Source organism: Patagioenas fasciata, chromosome 6 (assembly GCF_037038585.1).
Source record: "Patagioenas fasciata isolate bPatFas1 chromosome 6, bPatFas1.hap1, whole genome shotgun sequence".
NCBI classification, from domain to species: domain Eukaryota; kingdom Metazoa; phylum Chordata; class Aves; order Columbiformes; family Columbidae; genus Patagioenas; species Patagioenas fasciata.
Genome location: NC_092525.1, coordinates 27,186,618 through 27,212,307, shown reverse-complemented (window position 1 = coordinate 27,212,307; position 25,690 = coordinate 27,186,618). Strand labels below are relative to the sequence as shown.

Below are 25,690 nucleotides of genomic sequence, written 5' to 3'. Positions count from 1 at the left end.
AGGTCCGCCATCTTGTCAGCAGTTGGCGGAGGCAGCGCCCGGCCCGGCAGCCCGCGCTCTGGTGTGGCGTGGCCGCTCGTCCGCCCCGCAGGCCCCGCGCCGCCATGGCCAACAATAGCCCCGCTGTCGGCGCCGGCAACTGTCAGGGGCAGCAGGCGGCCCAGCACCAGCCGGGCGCCCTCCCGCCGGCCCAGCAGCAACTGCAGAGCGGAGCCCCCAAGCCGGCGGCCTCGGGCAAGCAGGGCAATGTGCTGCCGTTGTGGGGGAACGAGAAGACCATGAACCTGAACCCCATGATTCTCACCAACATCCTCTCATCGCCCTACTTCAAGGTGCAGCTCTACGAGCTCAAGACTTACCATGAGGTGGTGGACGAGATCTACTTCAAGGTGAGCGGGGGGCTGCGGCCCGGGCTCGGCGGGCCGCGCTGGCGCCGGTGCCCAGCCCGCCTGCGGCCGCGGTGCGAAGGGAGTGCGGCCTGCGGGCTCTCCTGCCTTCCTGACCCTTATCTGGCGGTAAGGGGTGCGAGTAGATATCTCTTTTTATTGTTGGGGGAATCCGAAGTGCTCCCTTCTCTTCACTAAAGAGGCGACTTTCGCGTCGCATTTGGAATCCCGGCGTTGTGAGTTCGGCAGCTGGCAGCATGAGCCCGGGCAGGGGGAGGAAATGGCCGGCGAAGGGCTGCGGGGAGGGGGCTCGACCGGCGGCCGGCTCGGGGACAGGCCCTGCCCAGACTGCCCACAGCCGTGTGACCGCGCTGGAGGTGCCGTGGTCACTGCAGGTGCTTTCAGCAGGAGTTTGCATGTGGCTGCCGCCTTCAGTTAGAGGTTGAGATCCTCTGCTCCACACCAAACCAAAAGCTAGTTCATTTTAGTGTTTCTTTTGGTGTTAGGTAGGGTATACTGGGGAGATAACTGTGTCAGTGCACCCGTGTCTCAGTTGTTGTTTTGTTAGCAGGATTGAATCAGTTTTGCAGCGAGGCTTCCATCAAGCCATTCTCCCTGGTAGAGGTATGCATAATTAATGCTCATCAACACAGCCACCTTCTTTGTTCTGATGAGACCAAAACCTAAATAATCCAGGCTCCTGTCTTCAGTCAGCTGCACTTCGATTATTGAGATATTTTTCTCAGATGAATTGGTTCTGTTTGATGATGTTAATGTGTCAGTGTGTTTCAATATACTTTAAAATAATTTTTTAATAGCCTTTTTTTTCTTATTTAACCAGGGCAAGTCATGTTACTCAGGGCACTATAATTGTGGGAAAGTAACTCGGTGGAAGTACTTGGAGATTTTAGGCATTGTTTGCACTTATGAAAATGGTGCTACTCTTTTTCCTCTTTTTGGTAAAGCTTCTGTGCTTGGGCTCTGTCATTTGGAGCGGACTGCTTAATTCTACTCAGAATTACACAGACTGTCTACAATGGTTCTCTTCAGTTAATTTACTATTTGCTGCATATGAAATCGAAAGAATTCCTTCTGACTATCAGCATGGAAAGCAGCGAAGTTTATTTTTGCAAGTGATGGCAAGAGCTGAAAGATTTAGAAGCATATTTTCAGGAAATTTGAGAGCTTACTGTATTCTACGTCGACCTTTTCAGATGTAGTAAGAAATATTGGATGCAATTTGTCGTCTTAATATTGGTAGAGCTCAACTGCAGTATGTTAAATAGTTTATTTGCTTGTTTCAGTGTTTCATTCCATAAGTGGCTTAATCTTAAATTGGGGGAGAAATTTGATATATCATTAAAAATCTGCTTATTAATCCAATGTAAATAAAGTTTTACTGAACTTGACAGTTACTCTGACTCAAAACTGCATGATAAATAAAATGATAACTCAGAGCCTTATGAGTAATAGATGAGAGGCAGAGGACAACCTGATGGTTAAGGTTATTCATTGATGTTGAGAAGATTTGAGTTCTGTGCAGAAGATATGAATTCTGTTCGTGTTTTGAAATTCCTGAGAAATTGCTGGCTTTGTCTGGGTGTTTAATGGCTGTGATATCTACCAAAGCAGGTGTATTTTCGAGTGTATTTGTCTTTGAGAACCACAATAAGTAGCTCATTAAAAAAGATTAAGAATGCTGGATTCTCAGGAAGTCACACAGGCAGGTAGTAATAGTCACCATCTTTGAAGACATGGATTCTGTCTAGATATTTGAACTAATTCACTTGTGGTTCTAGTCTCCTGTTTCAGCTCTGTGTCTGCGAAGTGACTGACTTCCTCTTTCTTTATCCTTGATCTTAGCACCACGTGTGTGTCCTCAGCTTCATTTAGTCTGTATATTTCCAACAAGTTAAGCATGTGCAGCAGTTTTGGTAGGATCAAAACTTTACTCTTCTGAAATTAGTTTTGTTTTCAAACATTTGGGGTTTATTGATATCTCTCAAACCCAGCATGTGTATGTTGATTGTGGCCAGTAAACCTAACTGTAATTTAAAAAAAAAAAGACTGAGATTCTTATAGTGTCATACTCAATCCTTTGACTAAAAAATACTTCTCCTGTGGGAGGCAAAACCATAAATAATCAGAAGGATGTGCAGTATTATTTGTGAACTTCTTATATTATGCTAGTAATACAGGAAGTCATAGTGGATTTTGAATTCTATGGTATGGGTCTCTCTCATGTTTCCTATTTGGATAAGACAGCAACTGTGGGGAAAAAACCAAAACAACAGAACAGTTCAGCAACTTTAGCTGTTAGGATATCTCTGATTTCGTGTCATTCTGTACATAATTAGTTTTGTTTCATGTATTGTTACATAATTTTGATTTGTGAACTACAGTACAACTTGGCCACAAACTCTTATTCCAATCCAGTGTAACACCATTGTAGCTTTTTTTTTTTTTTTTAAGTTGACATGTTTAGGAAATATAGTTGTTTCTTGAACCAGATGTTACTGCTCTGAATTTCACAATTTTAGATAGTAGCTTAGGTGGTTTTATGGTTCTTAACTTCTTATGACTCTTAGTATCAAATTTAAGAAATAGTGTTGGTTAACTATGTTTGTGTACTCACCTCTAAATGCATCTCAAAATATTTGAATTAGGCAAGCTTTACTTATTAGTTCTTGGGAACCATTTTATCTATAAACATCACTGCAGACTACAAGAAAAAATATTGGTTTTTTAGGTTAAAATACTTATAGACATCTTTCTTATGTCCTGATTGTAGATGATATTCAAATCTCTAGCTAAGATCAATGCATAAATGAGATTTATGAATGAGACTGTAGATTGACTTCTGTAGCTGTCAGTGGCAAGTATCAGTAAACTTGTTAAGAGACAGTTTGAATAAAGGTTACTGTTTAGTCACCACAGCAAATAGTAATGATGGGGTTTAGTCATAAAGTATTTGAAAGTACGTGGAGTATAGAATAAGCGTAGATGCTTGCTTTGTTGTTTTTTGCCCTTTTTTTTTTTTTTAACTTCATCCATGATTTTGGCTGTAGTTTTTCAATATGATAATTGAAAAAGAGGAATGGTTTACTTTAATGACAAAGCAGACTTGATCTTGATTTTGGTAGGAGAAGACAAGCTATTTAAGATTGATGTAGGATATTAATTGTTTAAATTAGGTTTTTATAGGCAGATAAACATTCTGAAGGTTGTAATTGTAATTTTCTTTCTTTCTTTCTTTCTGTCCTCTCCCCCATCCCACCTTTTCAGGTTACGCATGTTGAACCGTGGGAAAAGGGGAGCAGAAAAACAGCAGGCCAGACAGGGATGTGTGGAGGGGTAAGTAGAAGTACGTGCCTTCTTAAATTTTTCTGTCTGGTAAATAAATTTCCCAAGCACAGCTAAAACTTGCTTGTATGTTGTTTCAGTATCTAGATATAAAACTACATTACAAAGAGTGAATATATTCCCTTTGCTTCCAAACCAGCAGGTGCAAGTAGTGTTACTTTTTCCATGTAGTAGATTTGTAGTTTATCCTGTGTTAGTTCTCATGTTCCTTTGTAGATTTGGGATAATGTCTTTGTGAATTCCTGTGTTGTCAACTAACTTTTTTTCTTTTGAAAGGTGCGAGGTGTTGGAACTGGAGGAATTGTGTCTACTGCCTTTTGTCTGCTCTACAAATTATTTACACTGAAACTCACTCGTAAGCAAGTGATGGGCCTTATAACTCATACAGACTCTCCATATATTAGGGCTCTTGGATTTATGTATATTAGGTAAGTATCAGTGTAATCAACTAATGACTTATTTAATATATCGAAACCTGTATTAAAATTTTACATTATTTTTGTACTTCAAGGTACACACAGCCACCTACAGATCTATGGGACTGGTTTGAATCCTTTCTTGATGATGAAGAGGTATGTCCGCGAGGGTAATAATTTATTTTCTTTTGTTTCTTTTCATGTTACCACTTTAGGTTTAAACACTGTTTGGTAAGGTTTTATGTAGTTCGAATGTTGCGATGTTATGTTCTTGTAACTTCACTAATTAGTGCAAGAAGCAGGTCTGAGCTGAGACCCAATTTATTTTTCCTACATTTCAAAGATCTAGCAGGATTTTCCATTGGTTAGGATCTTACAGTGTCAAATATTACGAAGACATGTGAAACAGGTTTATTAAATTAGAATGCAGACAACAGGCTGTGTGAGTGCAGCTTCCGTGTGGTTTTTAGAAAACTAGTTTTTTTAAGCAAGGTATAGTAAGTCCTGAGAGTGCTAAATTTGTGTTTTGCATTTACTACTGGGTTAGGGGGAATTGGTGCTTACATAGAAGGAAGAGTGGGAAGTATATAGTAGAAACCAACATTGATCTTGAAAAATATACCAAAAAATCTCTGGGGTTATATTCATGTCCTGGAATAACTAAATTCAGGGTTTCTTCAGAGGAGAAACAAACAGCGTAATTACTACATAAGGTGGCATTGTTTTTGGTAACTTTAATGTCTTTGCTAATGGGGCAAAAAATCAACACGAGTTGCTAACTGAAGAAATTGAGTAAGGGGGTTGCATTATTACTCAGCCATATAGGAGAATGCCTTTGGTACCATAGTCCTGTTTTACTGTGTGGACAAATGGAGAAGGAGCTGGTGGGTGAGGTTCTTCATCTCTGAAGTGGAAAATACAGTCTGCTACATACTGTTGCAATTTGTATGTATTGAGCAGGTTTTAAATTGCATCCAAGATTTAAGCATGGAACAGGAAAGATCACTTGCCCTCTTCAGTGTGACAGCAGGCATCTTCAGGAAGTTTCAAATGTTGTAGTTGCAAATGATGTCTGAACACTCGTATTAAAAATAGTGTTAATTATACCTGTATCTGACTGCAATGCAGTGTATTTATTTTAAACAGCATCTTTCTTGCTAAGTATCAAAAACACTGTGCAAAGGAAACAGCTATTATTTCAGGTAAACCTGTGTTCTTGTATGTTTTTAAAAAAATCTAAACAAATGTAAATTGTGATTGCATCGCTGTGATATCCTCCTTTTCCCCCAGGTGGTGCTAGTTAATATGAACTCTGCAATGTTGCATTGTCACTTATGAGGAGGATTGGGGTGGCTTCATTTTCAGGGACCCACAAACAACTTGATTCCCAGGACAATAAAGTGATCACAAGTGCGATTCGTTGTGCAGGTCTTACTGGTTCATTATTCAAAGCGCCTTTTTTAGTTTATACATTTCAGTTATTGCAGATATTGGTTATTGGCATATATTTGTTTATTGTGGTTTAAAATTTCCCAATATATTTTTGGAATTAGAGTTTCTTTCCCAGCTGCTTTCAGTAGCTTTATGTTATGTAGGAAAAATTGCTTGGGGCTGCTTGTTTCTTACCAGTCTTGGTCAAGCTCAATTGGATGAAGCCAGTTTATATATATGGAATTATTAAGCTTTTCTCTAGTTCTTAAACATGTGGAAGCAGTTCATCTTTTGTCATGCTGCTGTGAAAAACTTCCCAGGATACAGACTTACTTTTCAAAATGTTTGTTTATTTTGTTTAACTGTACGTACTCTCTAGGTGCTACGTTTAACTCCTTTTTTTCTTCTTTAGATCTCTGCAGCGATTATATTTGGAAAATCTGTATATCTGAACACTTAAATGTGTGTGAGTGCAAGCAGTTTTACATTTAGATTTTCTCTTCCTGTTTAGATAACAAATCTCACTTTCCTTGTGTGCTTGCACTATAGGTTTGGGACTGACAATAGCTGACTAACATGTCCTGAGCTGTGAGAGGGCATAGCAAGAAGGCCTTCATGCGGTAATGACCCTTTTCAGAGACAATGGTCATCATGGATTATGCGTTTCCAATTATTTGTTCATTTATTTCTTTTTTTACATATTTCTAAATTAGAAACCTCACTGCTTCATGGCAGTTGGTTTGCTATTGCTTCCAATTCTGTTAGGATGCCATTTTATACGAGAGGTTTTTCTATGATCATTTTTAGATAGGCAATGATGTAGTTCTTAAGTGATTTAGGCCACAGGGTTGGGTATGATGGTACGCAGTTGTACATCCACAAAATGGAGTATTAAATGTAGTTTGAGAGGACTTCTCAACTTCGTGGCATTTAAATGAAATACAAGATCATACCATATAGCCAGACTGTGTAAGGGGATTTCACGTTAATCTCTTCACTGACAGTCCCTTACCATCCAGATGGCTGCAGGATTAGTATGTGCCTGCATGCATATATATTAAGTCCCATTCCCTGTCTGTAACATACTGCAAATCCAAAGGGTGCAGAGTTGGAATTTTTCTAAGGAAATGTATTAGAATATGAGACAAGTAAACTTTCATAATCATGAGACTTCAAGAGGGCAGTAGTGTTGCAACATTTTTTTTTAAATAAGTAAAGAGTATTTTTGACCATCAGGATATTTTTTGCTTGTATTTTGTAGGACCTCGATGTGAAGGCAGGTGGCGGTTGTGTTATGACCATCGGGGAGATGCTTCGTTCCTTCCTCACTAAGCTGGAATGGTTTTCCACGTTGTTTCCAAGAATTCCTGTGCCAGTCCAGAAAACCATTGACCAGCAAATTAAAAGCAGACCTAGAAAAATCAAGAAAGATGGCAAGGAGGGAATGGAAGAAATAGACCGGCATGCAGAACGTAGACGTTCAAGGTCGTATACGTGTTATTTTGAAAATGAATGTTTTAAGTTCAGTGTTGAACTACTTATTACCAGAAACGTGTCTTCTTTTCACTGAGATAGGTTTTAAGGCAACAAGCAAAACAGTTTATGGATGCTAATGAATTAAAATAATCAGATGATATTTGGTATTTGAGATTAAGTCTAGATTATGTATGTAAAGTATAAACTGGAAAGTAAAGAAGGTCACTTAGCTTTAAAACGGTGTATTTCATATTGAGTATCTTGTATTTTAAAAGGTCTCCAAGACGATCCATCAGTCCCAGGAGGTCTCCCAGAAGATCCAGAAGCAGAAGTCATCATCGGGAAGGCCATGGATCATCCAGTTTTGATAGAGAGCTAGAAAGAGAAAGAGAACGGCAGAGATTAGAACGTGAAGCTAAGGAGAGAGAAAAAGAAAGGCGGCGATCTCGAAGTACTGATCGCACACTAGAACGGAGGCGAAGCAGAAGCAGGGACAGATACAGAAGCCGTAGTCGAAGTCGTGACAGGAAAGGAGATCGAAGAGACAGGGATAGGGAGCGAGAGAAAGAAAATGAACGAAGCCGGAAAAAAGAGAGAGATTACGATAAAGAAAGAGGTAGTGAGAGGGAAAAAGATCGATCTAGAGAAAGATCGAAAGAAAGGAAAAGTAAGGGTGATATAGAAGAGAGACGACACAAAGATGAAAAGGATGACAAAAAACACAGAGATGACAAGAGGGATTCCAAAAAAGAGAGAAAACATAGCAGAAGTCGAAGCCGGGAAAGAAGGCATAGGAGTAGGAGCCGAAGTAAGAATACAGGTAAGCGTAGCAGAAGCAGGAGCAAAGAGAAATCAAGTAAACATAAAAATGAAAGTAAAGAGAAGTCAAATAAACGAAGTAGAAGCAGAAGCAGAGGAAGAACAGATAGTGTTGAGAAGTCCAGAAAACGAGACCAGAGTCCCAGCAAAGAAAAATCTAGGAAGCGTAGTAGAAGCAAAGAACGTTCCCATAAACACGATCACAGTGACAGCAAGGACCATTCGGACAAACACGAGCATCGAAGGAGCCAAAGTACAGAACCAGAGAGCCAAGAAAAGCAACAGAAAAACAAAGATGAGACTGCGTGAACTCTTTCAGAAGTGGATCACATTGAATCCTATAAATGTTTGATTAAATCCTGCTTATTTTTTCTTAAAGTTGAGATTGTGCAGTAGTTGATGAGCACTCTTCTCCAACCTCCCTCTAGGCTGCAGATTGTCATTTCCTATTTTGGGTAGGGAAGTGCCTTTGTAAACCCATTCAATGCATTGACGGTTTCAAACCATTTGTTTAGTTTAATTGGTAAGGCAGAGATTGTTCTTGCATTTTTATTGTTCAGATGTTTCTGAAATGTACAGTCTGTACATATGTCCTGAAAATGTTTTAATTCCTTTGGCATGGTTGCCATGTTGGTTAAATTTGTATGGGGCAATAAACTGCCACTAATTCTACTTTCATTTTGTAGACGTGGAATTATGGTTTGTATCCTGAAGTTAGCATGGCTGTGCTTTACATAATAGTATCGATTTTAGGGATGGATCTTGAATGTGTATTATAGCTGAGATATTTATGTGCATACAATGTACATGGAGGGCTGCAGATTTAGAACTAACATGTATGTCCACTGTACCTGCTGTTTTTTCAAGAGCTTTTAAAATGTATTATGTTGTTGATCACCACTGGTGTTGAATTGAGAGTGGACTTTTGAGGAGATAGTGGTTTTGATGCAAATATTTAGATTATGTTGGGGCTTGTTTAGTAATTCTTTAGAAAGGCTACCTCAAGCGGACACTGTAAAGGTTGACGGATGAGTACCGTAGCCGTCTATGCATTTTATTTGTTGGAAAAAAAAAAACATGTAAGCTTCCATTTTTTTCAAAGAAACACAATTTATCCAGTTGTGGTCTTTTAATGTTTTTAATCAGCAGCTGCACTCCGTCATTTATGATAATCTTGGGCTAATAAAGGCTTTTAAGATGGGAAGAGGGAGGTAGAAGAAGAAAATTGTTACAAAGGATTTCAGTTTCAAGCTTCCAAAGCATTTTTATAAGTGTTAACATTTAAAATAAGAATTACCTGATAGTGTCCTTTTTTAAATCATATTTTTTACAAATAGTAAGGATTGCAGTTTGTGCTGAACATTTCATCTGGCAGATTTTTTTTTTTAAACAGGATTTCAAAGCCAAACCCAAAATCCATTATAGAAAAATAATATTGCTAAAGTCCAGGTCTATTTGATAGATTATTCTGATGACTTGTGTACTGAGTGAGGAGAACCATCTGGAATAAACTCTCAATTAATTCCTTTGTATTGGGTGTCAGCTTTTCCCTGCATGTTCATTGCCAGTATGAAGAGCATTTGAGTTCCTCCGTGTTTCATTTTCAGACCAAGTTACACTTTGTACAAATAAGGGATTTTATGTAATAAGTACCTTATAAGGAAGATACAGCTAACAAAGAAATGCAGCAGCCCAAAAATAGGAAGAACAAATAAATTTTATATTTGTCTTTTTTCTTGTGTGTGGTGCAGGGCATCTAGGCATGATACGTAAGTACTAGGTATTTTTAAACCCCCAGGAGAAAAAAACCTGCTTGAATTTCTAACAATACGCTTCATTCTATAGTATTCAAAGAAGCAACAATAACAAAGTATTTTCTTCCTTCCTGCACTAACTTAGTGTTTTCTATATTGTTAGTCTTTCTTTTGTCACTGTGATCCTTAGTATTCCAAATATTCTAATACCGAGGTTGTTCAGGTATAATCTGCTTATATTTTTATCTGATTTTAAATCTGAGTTTGAAAAAAGAAATATAAGGTTCAACAAGTTCAGTCCATTGCATTGCAAAACTAAAATACTGAACTCTCATTTGATAGAGGAGGAGAAAAACTCTGTTAGCCATTTAAGAAATACCCTGGCTAGTAGGTGATTGCAACTGTCTTTGCAGTTTGCCAGGAAATGGCGTGGATTCTGTCCAGAGAGTGACGACAACTAATTTACCTTACTTGCCACTGGAAGGTTTCTTTTGGACTTGTTCAGAAACTCACAGGCTGAAGGTTAAAAACTAACAAGTACGTTCTTGGGCAGAGAGGCTGCAAGGCCAGTGTTCTGTCAGGGAAAATGGATTACTGATTTCCAGTTGTTCCTTCAGGGCTCCTCCTCCTCTGCCATAGTTGGGAAAGACAATGAAAGAATGGTTTATTTGCAGGCAAAATCCAGATATTTGAGAAAAACCTGACCTGAAAGTGGGGAGAGCCACCTTATTCCAGGATAGTGAACATTTTGGTACAGCTTATGGAAAGACTGGCCTATGCCAGTTATCTCTTACAAGTGCAGTAATTTGAGGACTTTGCTTTTATTTTTCAATCAGTAGTCCTTTCTGATTTTGCTTGTAATTTGATACATCTTCTATACTTGAACTAGCAGTGTAATGGATACCACAATATTAATGACAATTATTTAAATGTAGACATGTGTCTTATTGGGATTTAGTATCTTGCAGCTCTTGGGTTTGGATCCAGCGACTCTATTTTTGTCTTTCTGATGCCATTTCATTTCATGTGACCTTCCTTGAAACCAGAAGGAACAGATACAAAGCAGCTCATCAGAAAGTGTAGGATCAGTGGAGTCTGCAGTGCTGACTGGTCTGATGCAGTTGCCAGTGGTACAGTTGCAGGGGGTGTGTGGCTTGAGGTCACTAGAAGGAAACTTCTGCTGATTTTAATTTGAGGTATTGTGAGAGTTGCCCCAGGACATATGGTTGCAGACCTTCCGAGTAACACAGCCTGTGCAGTTCCTCTTTGGTTCTCAGGGTGAAAGCACAACAAACCCTGCACTGTGAACCAGAAGCTTCTATGCTGTGCCATGTGTGCTGGGATAGTCACTCCTCATTTGTCTTTGGAATTTCCTGTGTCTCCAACAATAAGTACTTATCTGGACTAGTAATGCTAATTTGAGAAATACACCACTACTTTGTCCTTTTTTTTTTTTTCTTTTGAAGATGCTACAATATTTCAGATCCAAACAAGTAGCAAACTGTCATTCTGTTATTTTGAGGTGAGGTCAAGGCTTTGGCCCTGGAGATTAGCATCTGCCTACTGCCACATAATTATGCAGGTAATTAGTACAAAAGGACTTGCATGTATCTGTCTTGAAGTGGTATTTTGATTGTCAGTCTGTATTGAAACAGGTAATTTGAATGGCAGGGCAATTTATCCAATCATCCGATCCGATCATGGTTACACCATGCATACCCACGGGTTTTATACTTTCATTCGTACGTGGACAAAGAAACGTGAATGAGCTTATACTTTTAGTATTTACAGCTGAATGTTACTGTCCTGTCTCAAAGACAGTATACAAATAGCCAGCATCTCTTAAAGGGAACCTGAAAGATGATTTCTTCTGGCTTTGGTAGATGTTTGAGCCCTTCCTGCACAGCTATGAAATGCACAAAACTTTATGGGAGACATCCACTAGCTATTAAGCAGGGTAAAACTATTTAAATGCCAGTTGAGGTTCTGCTATGTTGTTGTTGTGGTGGTGGGGTGTGAGATTATTTTGTTGTGTTTGGTTTTGTTTGCTTTGTGTGAGTGTGGTGAGAGTGTTTTTTGTTTGCTTGTTTGTGGGGCTTTTGTATGTGTTTGTGTCTCCCTTTACTTCCTCAGAAATAGTTGGGTGTGGGAGAACGCACTTCTTAAATCTCAGCAATTTTGGGTCAAATCTGAAACCAATTTAAGGACAGATTTTTGCTATTTTCTTTACTGGACTGAAAACAGCCTATTTAAGTTTTGAGCTATGAGTTCTGTTTCAAATACAATTAGAAATAATTTGTATTTGGAACAATACATATTTTTTTTTGCAAGTGTACATGCTTGTGTAATTGAAACTAATACATCTTAAATTATTCATTTAATTGAAACTTTTATTAAGTAAGCATTAATGAAGGCGTTTATCATGAAATAACCTAGGTGGTTTTAGTCACCTGATTGGTCAGTCTTAATGATTTCACAGATATTATTCTGAAAACATTCATTTTGTTTAGCATACCAATATGCCACCTACTTTTAGGTCTTCAACAGGAATTTTCTTTATTTTCAATTTTTTTTTCTCTTAAAAGGTACATGGAGTTGGCGGTTGGTCAACCTGGAGAGAACCTGAAACTAATCCTGACACATTTTTTAACCATCTCTCTGAGTGCCAGTGACACATACCAGCAGTGTTGTTTATTATTAGACAATGTCTAATTTCTGAGTAACACCACCTGCAACAAACACGCAGCCACAGCAGGAAGCGTGGATCTGACTCAGTTTGGTTGTGTTGCTTTTCTTCCCTGTTTTGGTAAATTTCTAACTTTTTTTTTCTTTTTTTTTTTCTTTTTTTTTTTTTGAGCTGAATCAATGAGGTTTTTCTTGGAATCTTGACTCAGCTTCAGCTTGTTGCTTTTTTTTTTTTTCCCCAACAGATATGCAAATACTACATTATGTTATAATTGCATTTCTCATTTTCAATCATGAAAATGAGAGAAGCTGAAGAAAATAGTACTACAGCATTGTCAAGGTTGTACTGTGTAATTTTGAGATGTGAATGTCTATGCTAGGAAAAACAGAGGAAAAAAAACCACCAATGGTTTATAAGTGCTTAAAATACATCAGAATTACAATTAAAGCATGGAAATATCAGAATTCTTTATATGAAAAGAAGAATGCTGTGGCTTGAATTTGATTCCAAAATAAACTGATTGCTTTAGACCTCTCAAAATCCAGTTAATAGCCACCTGGTTAAATGCTTAGGCTTTGGTGACAGTGTTTGACAATGATAACTGCAAAGGAAAAAGAAAAACCTGTGAAGAAGAAAGTTGTGAACAATACTTATTTTTACTTTTTTTTTTTAATGAGAAAACCAACTTCTATTAAGTAATGCAGGGCAGGGCAATTTAAAATTATGCGTCAAGAAAGACTTGTTTGACAGTGAATAAGCACAGATCATGTTCTAAGAAGCAACATGTAATTCTTGGACCACCTACAATCAATTTACTGAAGAGTGAGACTCTGGTGAGTTTGTTTTTTGCCAGTGGCAAAGAGGAGATGATCAGTGTTGGGTTGGGGACAGAATCAGCAGTGACTTCTTGCCATCCTTTTGAGACAAGGGCAGTAAATAGTCCAGAGCACCAGTACTTTTGTTGGAGAATGAGCAATTTTAGCTACCAGAGAAAGTAAATGAATGCTGGCAGGTTTCTTGATCTTTTTGGATATTGAGGGCTTTTCTGGGGAACTATAGGATAGTATTAGAAAAGGGTTAATGAAGTGGAAGAGGGTTTTATTGTAAATGGAGGAGAGGTCAAATCAGTATTGATAGTAGGAGCAGACGTGAGGTTTCTGAGGTAAATATGACAGATTTTCACAAACCAGTTATATTTAGGATATACAGGACTGGTGAAGCTTATCATCCAATCCCAAGGATTTAAGCAGCAGGAAATGTTTGATTAATACATCCTAATCTGAATTATGATTGATAACTTACCTCATTATCTGAATCAGAATTTTCATTTAGATACGTTGTTCTGCATTGCTCTTTCCTCTATAAATCACTACAACAGAATTAAGAAATTAAGATAATTTCAATTATGGAAAAGCAACAGTCGTGGTAAATGTTTGATTCAGTGGCTGTTTTCAGAGTTGTTTCTAGCAGTTTACATAGGCAAATATAGCACAAGACTATTCTGTTGAAACTCCAGAAGAAATAAGGTAGAACAGGTTGAGGTAAGCCACACTTTTTTTAAACTTGTTTTTAAAATAAAAATCAGAAATGCGACTTAATCTGTGATGGCCTATGGCAAGGCTACAGAACATAAGCCTGCCTTTTATTATGTGCTATCAGATAAACAGTAAATGTTGTAACAGTGTGAAATGCATGATAGCAAACGGGTCACAATATAGGTAAGATTTTTAATTATACATGATGAGACAGGATGGTGAGACAAGGCTGCATAACACTAACACAAGCCTTGACTGTAGAATACATATTATTTGCATTTTATTTGGAGTTACATGACACTAACAGGTTTGTTACTAACAGCATGGATTTGGAATGAATGTACTGTGTGCTCTTACCCATTCCAACGGAGCTTCCAGAACAGGTTACTGAAATGACATGAAACAGTAGTATCAAAGTTAGGTGTCAGGTTGTAATATGGAAAACAGTTGTAGTCTGTAGAATGTAGTGCATGCTATACAACTGCGCAATCCCGTCAGATAGCAGTAGCTTTATAACGGATTAAATTTATGCCCTGAGAAAGGAATCCCAAGGAAGTTACTACCACTTTAAACAACTTTTACTTAAAAGGTGCACTTAGGGATTAATTGATTTTAAATCTTCAATTATTTGCTTCTGTGTTCTAACCACTACTAACCTCCCAGCTGAAAAGTAACTTCTCTGTATTCACCAGGTTATGGGTGACCCAGTTAAAAGGCACCTGTGTAGATAAGAGTGCCCAGTCCCAAAATACTCCTGTGAAGTTCCTTTCACAGATATTGCAAGATAGCACCCATAAAATTTACTCTTGAGTCAGCACAAGAATAGAGATCTTCTGTTCTATGCCACCTTTACTTGCATGTTCAAAAAAAAAATCATTCAAAGAAATTTAAGTTTTACCTGAATATATTTTTTTAGGACAAAATGTAAGCTTCGGCCCCTTATCAGTAACTGGGGACACTACCACCATGTAGACATCCCCACAAGGTATCTCAGTGATATCGCAGTGACTTAAACCCGAGCTAGGGCTACAGGTGAAATTGCCTTTGGAGCCATGTAAATCAGTACTGTAGTTTATCTTTTCATCAGAAGCTCGCCAGTATACCCTGATACCATTATTGCCGAGTCGATATAGCTTCACCCCAGAAGGGCAGCAAGCACCTAATAAAATAAGAAACATTAATATGCAAATTTTGCAAACCCACAATATATACAAGTTCCTAGAGTGCATTTTAAACCACGTGATATGATTACTATCACACTAGATACCAGTATTTCAATGAGAAGTTATTATTTCACAGAAAGCCAAAATAATTCTTGAACTGAACTATGGAAGAAAAAGTTCTTTTAGGCTCATATTATGGATCTGGAATCCAGCCATTGTTTTACACGTTGGAATATTGTTGCACTCTCCTGACTACGGAGGCATATCAAAGTTTAAAGGACAAGGCACCAGGGCTACCCTGGAGTGCCCAGAATCCTCTTGTGGTCTCTAAAATGTCATTATACCATAGCATAATTTAAAGATTGGTTCTGGAGCAATGTTATCAAATCTTTTTTATATGGCCACCTGAGGGTTGTGATTAGAACAGGGTTTAAATGATACATGAGAATAATCCAAAGTGTAGTTATTTGAAAGAAGGAACTGCAAGTTTCAGCTGCACTATTTGTATAAGACGAACACCATACAAAGTAAGTTGTATATTGAGTCTTTCTTCCCAATTGCATTTACAATTTACATACTGGAAGAATATCCTTGATATGTGCAACTGGATGTCAAACCCGTTTCACTGATTGCTTTCAGAGATACTGTATAGTTGGTGCCGCATGTGATGCATCCCAGGAGACAGTAGTTCTGAAGAGTGTGACACTTTGCCTGTCCTTTTGGAGACTCCAGTGTTGTTACATATGTCTGTGCACCCATTCCAACAGACCAGCTGATATTTGTTACAGACTCTGTCACTTGAGTTAGTATCAGGTCACTAGGGCAACAAGGAGCTTAAAAGGGACAAAAAAATAGAGAAGTCAATTCTGTTTTGTACTTGGAAACGGGAAGGTATTTGGGGAGGTTTCAATTAGAACAGTACAGGATCAAGAGCAAAGGAATGAAGACATGCACACTTTCCAGGCAAACAGTGTGCTGAAAAATATTTGACTATTCTGGCAAGCTTCTAATAAACAGAATGTCAATATAAGATCTATTTATCTATAACAGAGAGTTATAACCCTAGAATTATTATAAGATGACTGTTCATCAAGATACTAAAAATTACTAAAACTTGTCATCAGAATATCAGGGTACATTTGCAGTTTAATTAAGCAGGGTTTCTCTCTGCACCTCAAGACATATACCTCAGTCTGGTTCCATTTCTTTTTGAAGTCTCCTCTCTACAATGTAAATAATGACTGCAGCTAAACTGCCTGTTAAAAATAGATCCTGGTGTATGTTAACCTCCAAACTGTGCCTAAGGATTTTCTGGGTAATTGGTACAGGACAAAACTCTGCTAGCAAATTAATAGCAGCAAAGGTGGGTAGGATGTGCTTTTAATCTGTTCTTCACACTGTTTATTTGTTGACATGACATCACCTCATTGCCTCTCCTGGTAATATGAAAAGTCAAAATGCTGACGAGGCAGTTATGCATTACATTAGTGGATGATATGATCATATTTTAGTCAGCTGTGCCACACTGTAATGCCGAAAACATCTAGAGAGACATAGAACTATTTTAATATTATGCTGCTAAATATTTCCCACATACCTGTCTCTAAGGGGACACTGTAGCTTGGTAAGCTCTGTCCTGCTGGTGATCTTGCTATAGCACTAACAGAGAAAGTAGATCCACAGGGAAGATTAATTAGGGTACAGGAGCTTCCAGAGCTTGTGCAATGCCAAAGTCCAGCCTCTCCTCTGGCAGTGACAATATATGTAGCTTCTTCATTGTTAGATTGCCAGTGCACGCTGATTACAGAAAGAGCCTCCTTTGAGATATTTTTAATTTCAGGACTGCAGGGAGCTGAAATATTTAATATTAAGAGTATTAAAACAGATTGCTTATGCATACTGTTATAAGTTACACATTAAAATTAAATTCCAGTTACAACTGACAAACTGCTTTGGAAAACATATATGATCCTTAAATGTTTACTCCTGGTGAGAATTTAGAACATGTGACAGAACTGAGAACATAAGGATTTTACACACAGAGATTAATTGTAAATCTGATTTTCAAAAACTTGGAGTTATCAGAAGCACTCCAGTAATGCTTTTAATCCATGTTATCATGAAAGTGTCTAACTAATTATTTCTTCTACTACAGAAAAATGAGAATGATCATAATACCTGTTGCCACAGGCTTAGAGGCACACGACATGTTGCTGCCCCTGGCCTCGCTGAAGGCATAAACGGTGACATTGTAGCGGGTGTCGCAGCGCAGGGCGGACAGGGTGCAGGCCGTGGCGGTGCCGTTGCAGAGCTCCAGGCCGCCCCCGCCGGCAGCTCGCGTTTGGTAGACTTCAGCACCACGGACAGCGGCCCAGGTCACCTGCACGGCGTGGCTGGACACGGCGGCAGCGCGGAGGTCGCTGGGGCAGCAGGGCGCTGGGGACAGAAACAGGGCACAGAGGGACACCTGAACATCAGCTGGAAACTGGTGCGAAACCAAAGAGACGTGTTTCACTTCTCCATGTGCTTCGTGTCTCAAATCTCCAAAAGTGACTGATATTGTGCGAACAGTCTAATTAATCCCATACTTGCTTCTTGAATCAATCCAGCACCCCTCCTTTCAAGAGCGGGCATTGTAACGCACAGGTTAGGCACAGGAATTATGCATATCCCTGATATTTAAAATTACAAAGCATCTAGAGGTTAAATAAATCTAAAAATGTTCTTCACAATTTCCCATTGAACTCACTACTTTTTCATTTTCCAAATGTGAAAACTCTCTATGCAGAAGTTTAAGACTTTGGTAGATCCTTCATAAGGCAACAGAAAAACAAACAAACAGGACCGGAATTCAGATGTCATGCCAGGACTGTGTGTTATTCATATGTCCTTGCCTGAAGATTGTCAATCATTAAACTATTTTCAAGTCTGTAAACATGTTGTTGCAATTGACTATGCAAGTTCAATTCAACTGCAAAGTGATTCTTTTTCTCTGCCAACCTTCATGTATTTCGCCCAAACACTGAATAAAAATAGAAGTTTAAGTCATTATCTTTCAATAAAATTGTCCAACCAGCTCTACTATAAACACAGTTAAATGATCCAAAATGAATTTGCAGGAATATGTTGCTACTTACCAGTAGTGTAGTTGAATACATCACCTAAAGGACTCTGCCCTGCCTTGTTATATGCAAACACACTAATGACATAAGTGAAGCCACAGTCCGACTGGAAATGGCATTGAGTATGCGATGTGTTGCAGTGCACTTCCAAGCCATCATCACTCTTCACAAAAACCATGTAATAATGACCAAAATTGACGCTAGACCATGATACCAACAAGTGGCCAGGTTCATCCTCTTCAATTGATATATTTACCGGTGCACAAGGAACTGAAAAACAACATATTTAAAATGGAAGAAAAAAAGAATTGTAATCAGAATATTTTTATTGAAGTTATACTTTAGGGGAATCAAGGAAAAGAGGAATATATAGAATTATTCTACTTTAAAAGTTCTGCCTTGTTCAAGAAAACAGCAACTTTTGTGCCTTTACAGAGGATGCTAGTTACGTTTAGATTAAAAGTATGATTTTTACAGAACAAAATAGAAGCTACCTTCATGTTTTACAGAAAAGAGATCTGCTTGAAAAGTGCCTGTGAACAAAGCCAGTGGCACCAGGCAGTATTTCAAAAGGAACTGGCACAGCTTGAATAGCAGTTGGCATCCAAAACCCTTTATGTAAAAACCGTTTATATATTGGTATGAAAATCACTGGCTGTGTCTGAATAGAGCTGTCCTTTCCTCAGATTTCCTTTCTGGTGGCATCCCAAAATTTCATACTAAACTGCAAACTCCATGGCTTTTGCTTAAATAACATTTACTTCTAGTTCAAAGAGTTTAGTTTGCTGCTATTAGAATGAATATATATGATCTAGCTGGAGCAATGTTGGCTGAGATCACAGCCCACAGCTTAAAAGCTGTCTCTTGCCCCGAGTTGCTCATATCAATGAGGACTCAAAATAGGGCAGGTTGCATTAAATAATTAAGTAAATAATGTTGTATCTTTAAGGTAGCACATAATAACATAAACGGTTTAGGTTTTGCTTGCACAGGCAGTTGATCTAACTGGTCAGGAAGAAATAGACTCTGACATAGCAGTGGTGCTAAGGAGCTGAACTGAGCAACCTTTTGTCCTGACAAAGCTGCTACCTGAGAATGGTCTGTGATGGTTATCTTAGTTTAGCTACTTTAGCTGAATGCGGTTTTGTTGACCTCCTTTCTAACTAGATTTAACCTCAAACGGTTCTCAGCCAAAGGCCAGTCCCTCACAGATTTCTCCAAATCTATTTGTGACAGACCTGATAGAGTGGGAAAGATCTGTTATTACTTACATTAGTTTTACTCTCAGAAAATTGACCTTAGAACAGGTACTATGGGTAAGAGTAAAATGCAAGTTTACTGTTTCAGCCAACAATATATAGACGATTGTAAGCTTTTCTCACAAAAATATGAAGTTTAGGTTATTGTCCCTGAAATAGAAAGGTATATGGCACAGTTCGTGCACACAGTTCAGAAGCAAAAATAACTATTTGAGAACCACTCATGAATTGTAGTAGACTAATTTACATTTGAAATGAAAGAAATGTTTTTTAAAATGTCATAAGCTACACAAGGATGAATGACACATACTAGTCTTTAGGCTTACTGCATCAGTAGGTTTACTAGATCCAGCATCATTGTATGCTGTGACAGAAACATAATATTCAGAGCCACACTGGAGTGATGACACCACGCAAGAGGCAGAAGATGTGTTGCACTTCAGTTTCAAGAGTCCATTGGAGGCTGTCACGCTGTAAATTAGAGCTCCTTCTGCTGGCATCCAAGAAACAATAGCTCTTAAAGCACCACGATTAAAAGCTACTTGAACATCCGCTGGTGCATTAGGACCTACGGTATATCAGTTTGGAACACATAAACATAACATAGCACATGCCTACAAAGATCACCTTTTTCATAACTTGCAGACTAAATACAATTTTTGTGGTGCAGACCTTACCTTCCTTCGACATTTTTTAAAATAAATAGTTCTAGCTGTACGCTGTCACAAAGCTTTTTGTTGAATCTCCTTGCCTTATTTTAAAATTTACTTCTCACAGTTAGAAAAATCCTCAAATCAGTCTAAGCTTGTGTAATCCTTATCCAGGCCTGTTCTAAGTACAACTTTAGTGGTAGTTAGTGCTATCTTTGACTCAGTAATATTCGTTAAACATAGCCAGGTCAATTGAGGTTTCATGAACTTCGAGATGGGGTAAAAATTATATGACTGGAAAATCTGCCCAGTGTATCTTAGAAAAACATAACACGATCATACATACACATAAATATATCTTTTTTCTTAATGCTTACTTAGTTTCAAAAAAGAAAATATCTTACTTGTTCTTTGGTTATAAGTAAAATCATCTCCAGGTATCCCATCGACATTCCAGGCATATGCCTTGATAATATAGAGAGTTCCTGGATCTAGATTTGTAAATATCAAGGAGGTATTGGTGGTGTTCTCCTTCAGCATTCTGCCCAAACCATCAGATCTCATGAGGGACACAGAGAATCCAGCTGCCATAAACACAGCTTTCCAGCTCACTGCAATGGAGTCACAACTCGGCGAACTAACAGACAGAACTGGAGCAGCCAGGACTGTTGAGAAAGAACATCAATTCAGTGGTTGTTTTCTTGGTCATACTGTTTGAAAGGGCCAAATTTGAAATGAAGACACAGAAACGACAATCACCGAGCTCTGGGAGACAAATTTAGCAACAAGAGAAACAGAAAAATAAATTAATGCAAGACTGACAGAATAAATATGGAAACTGATTTGGTGCGTTCATCATGATATTATAGGTTTTGTAAAATGAATGTAACACATACACAAAGTATGAAAGGCTGAGTGTGTGGGAGAATGAAAATCACCAAGAAGACATTGCATTTCCTGTCCTCTAAGTTTCACATTATCTCATTACTTTATACTTTTAGTTGTTTCTTCATTTCTTCCATTCCCTCAAGCTATGTCTTTTGTTTAAATAAAATTAGATTTTGTTAAAATAAACTACAAATATTCATACAAGTTCTAGTAAAACTTTCTACTAAACATTTAACTTACAGTACTGTCAAAGTAAACCATTAGTTCAGACTCTTGTCCTGGTCATTAAGCCAAATTCTAGTCCTCAAAAACTGAAAGGAGAATGTGATCAACACAGTTTAACATACAATATTACAATAATTCCGTACTGGGCTATACTGTTTGTTTTCTGTTCAAATTAAAAAAACCCACCAACTTGCATTAATGTTTTATATTATGACAACAATACAGAATTTGAAATAAAAATTTGCAAGTCCACCTGTTTTTGCTTTTCTGAAAGGTGAAGGTTGGCTTTTTCCTCCTGAATTTATAGATCTGATAGTGATTCTGTACAAGGTGGCAGGTTTCAGTCCCATCACTGTGCCCGGAGATTTTGTAACTACAGTTTCAATGCAGGAATCTCTATCTTGTGCAGTCAGCAGGTAACCAGTAGCCCCACGTACCGGTCTCCATTCCACTGTGATACTGTTGCTAATTTTTGAATAAGCTTGGTCAATAACAGGTATGTCAGGAGCTAAAACGGAAATAACGATAAACATACTGAAGCTGGGGAGCTCAGCCCTGTGAAGCACCAAGCGCCCTGAACATTTCACAAAGTGTAAGACAATGGCCTATGCTTTCTATGACTGTTTAAAATTTAAGTTAAATGAAGTTTAAATTAGCATTAACAAAATACACAGACACTTGCGATATTCTAGACCAACTTTCATCTTTCAATAAAAATATTCTAGCACTCTTGAAATCACTATTTAAAATGACCATTATTTAACCTAGGTTGCACTGAGAGGTCTCTTTTTGGTCTTGCTCTACAGACAACTAACTATACTGGATGTTTACAGAAAACAGTATATACAAAGAAGGAGTGGATGTTCATACAAAGCAGCCTGAAACAGGATGCTGAATCATGGACATTTCTATATCAGAGCTACATATAATATCTAAGTTTGGAAGGGACTGTGGGAAGTCATCTTATCCAACCCTCTCCTCAGAGCACATATAATTAGATGTACAATAACATAACATATCAAATATTGCAATTATATGTTCTTCTGTCATGCTATCCTGCAGGCCATTCAGAAAGAGCTCTTGTGTACTGCAGTCAGAAAAATAACTGCAGAGGGTGTATTTCTCAACCACAAGTAATTTATAGTCAGCAATCAGAGTCGAATCAACATATGTAGAGCAATTCCATCTATTGCAAGGCTGCAAAAAAACTCACTAGAAGAGAAGAAAAAAGAAGAGATGAAATGAAGATGTAGCCCACCTAAAATTAAGAAAAGGAATTAAAAAGTATTTGGAACAAAAGTTGGCACCTTGAGGCAAACTTACTTATAGCAAGGCAGATAATTTGGGATTTTGGAGACTCCAGCAAGTGTCATACACAGTTATACAACTCCTGAGCATTATGTCTGCTCTCTTACTCCCAAGCATTTTCTTACTCAGCTATAGTCACACAACTTATTTTGCTCAATTTGAAAAAATTGTAACATATATTCTATATGACCATGACTATGGAACATCTGCAGGTGGGTCTTTTGCAATCTTTGAACAAGCTATTGCACTAGTGATGAATAAAAAAAGCACTTCTGTTTATGTAGATTCTTCATCAATATACATCAATGACTTATATTCTGCAAGTCCTTTTGTGAATGAAACAAAAATCCTGTTTATTAGCATCGGTACTGAAAAATGCATATAGCTTCACATCTGTATTTGTAATGAAAGGGTAGGTGATTTGGAAAGCTGCAGTCTGAGCAAGCTGTGTGTGGCAGGCCAGGGAAAGATATATATTATTTTAAAAAGCAGAGGGGAAAATGAGTTAATCATGCTAATATTGAACTTAGTAGACGAGCCAGCAAAAGGTTTGAACAGGAATGGCAGCTGTTCCCTACCAGTACAATGAAACATCAAGGATAAAATCACAGTCCTACAAAAGTCAATGGAAATGATACTTCACTAAATTTCTTTTACTAACCTGTTGATTGCATAATCTGTGTTTCTGCAAGAATAATTCCATTCTTGTCAATGGCTTCTGCTAGTATAGCATAATTAGTATCGGGAATTAATGACATGAGAGATCCTTTGAATGTAACATCGCTAAAATGAGCCAGTAATGAATGGCCTACAGTATTCGCAGCTGTAGCTGTGACTCTGTAAGAAGAGGCTCCTGAAAACTTGGGCCATCTGAGACAAATGCTTCGTGATGTCACATCGTATATAGACACAGAGAAACCTAAAACCAAGAAGAAAATAATTATTAAAAAAACCCATTTCAGTAATTCCTGAATTTAGTTAAATCTTGACAAAAACATTGCTCAGTACCTTATCAAGCATCTATGTGACCCAATTTTCAGATGATAGTTATTCCACTGAATTTGGAGTGCTATTTCCTCTGTTCAGTTATGTAATCCATTAATTACTGTACTAACTGCTGCTTTATCACATAATATCACGTTATGATTATGACTATTTTTCTTAAAACCCCTGTATGCTAATTATTTTTTAAAATACTGGGTATAATCCATATGCAAATTTACAGTCAGTGTCAACACGAATAGGATCAAATGCTTGTTTTGTAAATCATGTCTGCAATAATTAAGCATTTAAGACTCTTGATAGTGCAGTATATGCAGAAATGTGTACTATCACCAGAGAATGAATGAATTCTTGCAATCTTGCATTCCTTATATCTTAAACTAGTCACTATTTACATTTAAGGCAATAGGAGCTGTAGGCACAAAATATGACATTGAAGAAAGTATAAAATGTTGTAAAACATCGGAAATATTTGCACGCAGGGGATCATGCTTCTCATGGTGCTGTTTTTCTAATTAAAAGTTACAACAATTAATTGGGTGCAAATATGGGACAGTTCTAATCCTATTTGTAGCACAGTTACGTAGGTAATGAACAGCGCAATTTGTCCAGCTGAGTGTTCTCCCTGGTTCACACTAGTGTCAAGGCATAAGTGGTCTGTCAGAATCTTTGTGCTAGTGTTTGACAGAATTGGAACTCCTAAAAAGGAGGTTTAAAATTTATAAAGATATCAATATTGATCTTCAAAAGCTCAATCAAACTTTAAAACATTATTTGTCCAGGAAGCTGCTAGAACTTACAAAATGTCTCATTACAAATCACACATGTGTTTCCTTCAGACCCATTCAAAAATAAGCAGGTAAAACCTTAAAACACAATTGTGAAGATTTACCTGTGTTAGCTGAAAAGATCTGAAAAGGAAGATGTAAAAAAAATTATAAATACAAAGTGAAACATTTTATTTGGAAAATTAAAAACCTAACAATCTTAGTAACAATAACAACTTAAAATATTACATTTTAAAAACACATTTTACTGATATGATGTATTTGCTGAGATTCCTTAAGCACAGAAAGTTTATGAAACCAATGAGATTTGGTACAGGTATGCAGTTCACATTACTTCATTACTTTCTTCTCTGAATCTGCCTATTAATCCAGTTTTCAGCTGTTGGCAGACTTTGAAAGACCTTGGGTCCTAACATTTTATTTTTCAGTCACTTGCAAACACCACAAAAGCATAATAGTAACAAAATATGAACGTAGAAGTGCAGGTCAGACAGTCTCTAACCTTCAGTTTACTTTTACAAAGAGTACAATATCATTGAAAACAGTTTCAAAGCAAATGAGTTCCACTCACCACGTCTAGGCAGTTGAAAAGCAGTCCAATAAATATTGATTTATTTTTTGCAGTGCACATCTTGTCAGAACTTTGTTCCAGCCTTGCCACGGGGACGAGCTTGGGCTGATCCTGCTGTGACTAGTGATATGTTGCAGCAGAGCTGTCACCACAGGTTTACTCCCTGGGTTGAGAGGAGGCCACATTATGTTCCCTCCTCCCTGCCAGACAAGAGCCTGCCAGCAATCACCAAACCCTGCTGAAATGAGCCCAACGTAGCACTGAACTTCTACGCAGCTGGGTGGTGGTTTTTCCCTTCTGTTACAGGACGCAGTTTCTGCCTTGCTTCTACAGGTAAAATAAAATAACTAAGGCCAACGTAAATTCAAAATTTGCTGTTCGGTTTATTATCTATTGCCATTTTTGTCTACTCACAAGGATCTTTTTTTTTCTGTCAGGAATTGTCGTACGCCCCTTGGAATGGGACACGGACTGCGAGCTGCCCTTCTTCAAGCTTCGTCTTGCGGAAAGAGACATTTTCCTCTCATTTCTTTGCAGTCATACTAGCTGCCGGTTCCCCTTTGATAACATGCCTTCCAGTCTTCACATTATAACTCCTGACAGACGACTTTCAGGCGCCAAGAAACGGTGTCTTTCTATGAACCGATGGTGCTTTCTTCGGTGGCATACGTGACCAGGAACCCGGGGACGGCTCTTAGGAGGGAGCCAGGGCGGCGAGGAGAGTTTTACACCCCGAGAGGACAAGGGACTGCGGCAGGTTTCGCGGAGCCCCGGCTGCTCCTCACATCGCACCAGGAGCCGGCTCGGGAGGCGGCTCCTGGGCTCACCTGCTGAGCAGGAACCGGACG

General features: G+C 38.2%; 2 protein-coding genes across 7 annotated transcripts; one reads left to right on the top strand and one right to left on the bottom strand.

Annotated features, from left to right (window-relative positions):
* Position 1: 1 nt before the first annotated feature.
* Positions 2–9,423, top strand: PRPF38B (pre-mRNA processing factor 38B). Its single transcript, XM_065841813.2, has 6 exons — positions 2–389; positions 3,672–3,740; positions 4,026–4,177; positions 4,261–4,321; positions 6,858–7,081; positions 7,348–9,423. Exons 1-6 carry the CDS (start codon positions 105–107, stop codon positions 8,198–8,200), a joined length of 1,644 nt encoding a protein of 547 aa, XP_065697885.1. The 5' UTR covers positions 2–104; the 3' UTR covers positions 8,201–9,423.
* On the bottom strand, positions 7,078–25,363 carry FNDC7 (fibronectin type III domain containing 7). 6 transcript variants are annotated; one of them, XM_065841808.2, is made up of 14 exons: positions 24,843–25,301; positions 24,376–24,394; positions 23,143–23,400; positions 21,427–21,681; positions 20,465–20,725; positions 19,721–19,978; positions 18,167–18,421; positions 17,208–17,465; positions 16,627–16,881; positions 15,608–15,862; positions 14,765–15,025; positions 14,224–14,253; positions 13,634–13,700; positions 7,078–7,447 (listed from the first exon to the last, which is right to left on the bottom strand). In XM_065841808.2, the coding sequence occupies exons 1-13, from the start codon at positions 24,900–24,902 to the stop codon at positions 13,660–13,662; spliced, it is 2,466 nt and encodes an 821-aa protein (XP_065697880.2). In that variant the 5' UTR covers positions 24,903–25,301; the 3' UTR covers positions 7,078–7,447; positions 13,634–13,659. The 6 variants fall into 6 exon arrangements, with proteins under 6 accessions (XP_065697880.2, XP_065697883.2, XP_065697884.2 ...); XM_065841809.2 differs by lacking the exon at positions 7,078–7,447 and adding an exon at positions 12,064–12,932; XM_065841811.2 differs by lacking the exon at positions 15,608–15,862.
* Between the last annotated feature and the right edge of the window lie 327 nt (positions 25,364–25,690).

What these genes read in the sequence shown, in the direction of transcription:
- FNDC7 (XM_065841807.2), bottom strand. Translation starts at nt 24,902, where the DNA reads ATGTGCACTGCAAAAAATAAATCAATATTTATTGGACTGCTTTTCAAC. An exon ending in TACTTATAACCAAAGAACAA is followed by an intron (nt 19,979 to 20,464) that starts GTAAGATATTTT and finishes GATATACCGTAG; the next exon opens with GTCCTAATGCACCAGCGGAT. An exon ending in TGTATTCAACTACACTACTG is followed by an intron (nt 17,466 to 18,166) that starts GTAAGTAGCAAC and finishes TTCTGTCCCCAG; the next exon opens with CGCCCTGCTGCCCCAGCGAC.
- PRPF38B (XM_065841813.2), top strand. Translation starts at nt 105, where the DNA reads ATGGCCAACAATAGCCCCGCTGTCGGCGCCGGCAACTGTCAGGGGCAG. An exon ending in AGACAGGGATGTGTGGAGGG is followed by an intron (nt 3,741 to 4,025) that starts GTAAGTAGAAGT and finishes TTCTTTTGAAAG; the next exon opens with GTGCGAGGTGTTGGAACTGG. An exon ending in CCTTTCTTGATGATGAAGAG is followed by an intron (nt 4,322 to 6,857) that starts GTATGTCCGCGA and finishes TGTATTTTGTAG; the next exon opens with GACCTCGATGTGAAGGCAGG.